We start from the raw sequence: 3,940 nt of genomic DNA, 5'->3' as shown, positions 1-3,940 counted from the left end.
CAAGCTAATTAGCATATTCGTACCTACTTTTTTCTTTTTGGTGAGAACACTTAAGATCTACTCTCTTAGCAATTTTCAGGAATACAGTGCATTGTTGTTAACTATTGTTTTCATGTTGTACAAAAGATCTCTCAAGTTTATTCCTGTAATCTGACTCTAATTTTCTCTCCTTCAACCAATATCTTTCCAAACTTGTCTCACCTACAGCCCCTACTAACTGATACATTACTTCTCTTTAATGAGTTCAACTTTTTTAGATTCTAAATATGGGTGAAATTATGTGATATTTTTCCATTATTCTGAATAGTAAAGTGTTTTGCTGGATCAGTCTTCCTCCCTGATCATTCCCACTTTAGTGACACCCTATTTACTATGTTACCATTCCTGGAGACTAATCCTTTCAAACAGAATGCTCTCAGTTTTCAATATGCTCCAAGAACTCCACTAAATATGATCTAAAAATCTGCATGATTCCCTCCTGAGCATTCTCTCTATTCTGAACATGTTATATAATTTCATATTCTCAGATCATTGTATAATTAAACTTGAAAGTTATAATTGAATCTATTTTTCAAGAAAATCATTAGAGTTCTTGGGTGTAGACATGTATTCGTTAGACCTGCGAACAGTGACGAAAACCAGGAGTGTTTCATTATGATATTTTATTATGGGTGTCTGTAAGAAAAAAAGATCAACAACCACATACAAGCTTACAAAGGAAAATTTCAAAACATTCTCCGTGTTATTGTGACAAAAGCAGCCCCGTAATTTGTTTGATTTTTACAGGATGAAGGAACAGATTCCCTGTGGCATGCCAATTAATCTTTCTGATGGGAGACAGGTACAGACATTGTGCATTCATGGTTTGAAAGCAGAGTTCTGAAAGTGAAAGTTCATTAGCACCGTAACATGTGTCTTTAAAGCCTCCCAAATGTTTTTCATTTTCACCAGCAATGACAAGTAAAGAGAGAAGCACCTTGAATAGCATTTGATAGCCAAGATGAAGATAACTGTGGCTTAGAAAATGTTTGCTTAAGTTTTTGGACTACCTTTTTTTTTTAACCAATGTTCTAGGAAATTAATCAATGAGATTCATACATTTGGTCATCTTACACAAATTGTTCAGTCTTCTGGGACTCAAAGAATTTATCTGTTTCTGACCAGTTGAGGTAGTTAAAGAGGGAGGTCATTTCTAATTTCATGTCTGACTATTTCAGAAAGAAAGATTATCTTTTACTGGTGAGCACAATTATTGCTGTACAGATGGGCTAGGATTCAAGAATGTAACACAGTGTTATTGTAAGAGTGTTGAAGTTTATTTATTATAGCACCATTGAGACATTTTGAAATTGGAATTGGTAAAAAAATAAAACAAAAAGCATTTGAACTGTATTTGTAGAACAGCAAAAAAAAAAAAAAGTATCCTTTTTTTTGTCAAATTACACATTTTCCAAAAATTTTGGAAATAAATAACTGGAATTTAGTTGGTCACTTGTACTGGTTGACAAGGTTAGAACAAAAGGAACACATATGGAATGTGGAATTTTTTTTTGCTGGAGTTTCAGATAGAGTTTGGCTTATAGAAAGCAAACAGGGCCAATGTCCACACCAAATTCTTGATCAGGACCACCAACATCATAGGGTGCAATATCTATAATAGGTAGTCTCACTGCCTTGCGTGTTCTATATTCAAAGACTGTTTTGCTCCATTCCCCAGTGTGTTTCTGTAAAAAAAGATCAAAAAAAGTATAAGTGATCATGACTTTACAATTACTTAGAAATTTCCTTATGACTAAACTGAAAAATATTTTTCTTTACTAAGGAAGTTTAAGTGTGCCATGTTATCTTTTATATTTATGAGACCTGCTTTATTTAAAATTTTAATCCTTTAGTTGCTAAACAATACTCTTAGTCAAAAGTCTCATGGGACTGGAAGGTAGACCCAGTAGAAAGATTGCCACAGTCCTCCCTGTTCTCCAGAGGCCTGGTTCTGGTTATTGTTACCAGGCATATATTTGCTTACTAAAAAGTGGACTGATCACCCCCAGTGGAACTTGCTAACATTATCAGCAAGATCTTCCTTTGTTCATAAATGCAAATAACACAAGATAGATTTGAAGTTAACCTGAAGTTTTATAAGAGAAGAGATTGTGCATTGAATTCATATAATAACTATTATGCAGAACATATAGAACCATAAAAATTATCACAACCCAATTATCTAGTAAAATTTATATTACAGGTTTAAACTTCAACTGCTTTCCACCTGGAAGTTAAGAAGTTAAGATCTATTTTTGTGGTATGTAACATTCTCTGCAGTGCATTGGTAGAAGCTATGCCAAATTCACAACAAATGTCATCTTTTGTTTGCCCTGTTGTTTTTATTTTTTCATTTCAAAAAATGATTAATCAAGAAATGCTAACTGCAATATGAACTATGTAGATAAAACTCATTACTTACAGTGCAACCATCCTCCAGAACTGTGTATGTGAATTTGCTACTTCCTTCAGCCTTGAATTCACCTTCATTTGACCCCATTAACTTCAGGGCTTTCTTTACATTCCCACTGGCCTGATCCATGTATGCAATGCTATTCTTGCAGTGATATGTGATGTTCTGGGAGGCCCGGCTTGAGAGAAGTCGGAGATATGCCAATTGAACATCGAGCACATCTTCAGGAAGTTCAGGATTGCCATAGCTAAACTGTAATAGGGAATAAATAAAAATGATCAAACATTATAGTTTTACCTTCATGCAAGAGCTTCATGTAGTAATAGTATGAATGTTGCAATATAAGCTATTCATATATAAATATAAATATATTTTTTATGGTGTGCCAGAGTAAAATATTCTTAAGAAGTGAAAAAAAGATGTTTGCCTGCAAAGTAATTCAATCTAGTTTAGCTCTTATTGAGAGGAAAGTTATAAAAGCTTAGTCACCTCAATATACAAGAGTCCTTTGGACTCTTCTATGTATTAATTAACATAGCTTTGTGATGCACAGTTAGGAGGAACAGAATATCTTGGGTAAGTAGGGATGACTTACTTCAAAAGGTATGTCCTTTCTTACCTGAAAACCACCATCCATGGACTCTCCAAACCAGACATGTTTCTTCTCAGCCCCAGTATCTGTCCACCAGTTCTTACGTGGAACAGTCAAAGGACTAGCCTGTATGCATGTTTCCCCAGTTTCCATGTTACAGAATACTTTGATAGCATCCATCTTGCAACCTTGGTTAGGATCAACCCAATATTCTCCTGAATAGTCAAAAAAAAAAAAAAAAAAAAGAAAAAAAAGTACAATAGGTATTGTTAATAAAATCCAGTAATGAGACTTGAACCAGAATGTCTTTGTTTACTGATAAGACATAATAGTGTCAACTGCTAATGGTTTTATATTTTATGTATAGTATATAGAGAATATTTAAAATGAAATTACCAAGGTAAAAAGTTAGCTTTAACTGTAGAAAATGGCAAAATAAATATAATGTCTTGGTTTTGAATAATGGAGATATACTAAGCCAAGAACTTTTGATTGGTGTATATGATGTGGTAAATTCACTTCTTTTTTTAAAAAAATGAGTGACTATCTAATGTGAATTTGTTTAACAAAATAAGCTGGCTGTCTAATCCAGAATTATGTCAATCTATCTAAACCTATTTTAATTAATTTGTACAAGTAACTCAGACCAAGGCAATACTCCGTATCTAGATACTTACAAGCTTGAAATAATTTTGTTTTTAAGAAATAGTTAACTTAATGTGTGAAAAACCTTCCACTATAATAATATTCTATGTAATTCTTTAACATTTTTTCATTTGTTTCTAAATTTGAAATTTTTAATAATGAGACTTTACAATTAGTTAAATTATAATACATACACACAGCAATAGCCAAATTACACTAAAATGATGCATATTTAATCCTGAGAATGCAAT

At 32.7% G+C, this 3,940-nt stretch overlaps 1 protein-coding gene across 1 annotated transcript in view; it reads right to left on the bottom strand.

Annotated features, from left to right (window-relative positions):
• Nucleotides 1–647: 647 nt before the first annotated feature.
• The window catches only part of Col3a1 (collagen type III alpha 1 chain), a 38,023-nt gene continuing 34,730 nt past the window's right edge, over nt 648–3,940 (bottom strand). Inside the window, exons 49-51 of the mRNA XM_015481141.2 lie at nt 3,072–3,259; nt 2,462–2,704; nt 648–1,724 (exon numbers count right to left, since the gene is read on the bottom strand). Of these exons, the coding sequence (XP_015336627.1) occupies nt 1,578–1,724; nt 2,462–2,704; nt 3,072–3,259 (578 nt within the window). The 3' untranslated portion in view covers nt 648–1,577. The remainder of the gene's footprint in view (nt 1,725–2,461; nt 2,705–3,071; nt 3,260–3,940) is intronic.

Source organism: Marmota marmota, unplaced genomic scaffold, assembly GCF_001458135.2.
Source record: "Marmota marmota marmota unplaced genomic scaffold, marMar, whole genome shotgun sequence".
Taxonomy (NCBI): domain Eukaryota; kingdom Metazoa; phylum Chordata; class Mammalia; order Rodentia; family Sciuridae; genus Marmota; species Marmota marmota.
Note: the sequence above shows the minus strand (reverse complement) of the source record. Positions and strands in the feature narration are given on the sequence as shown.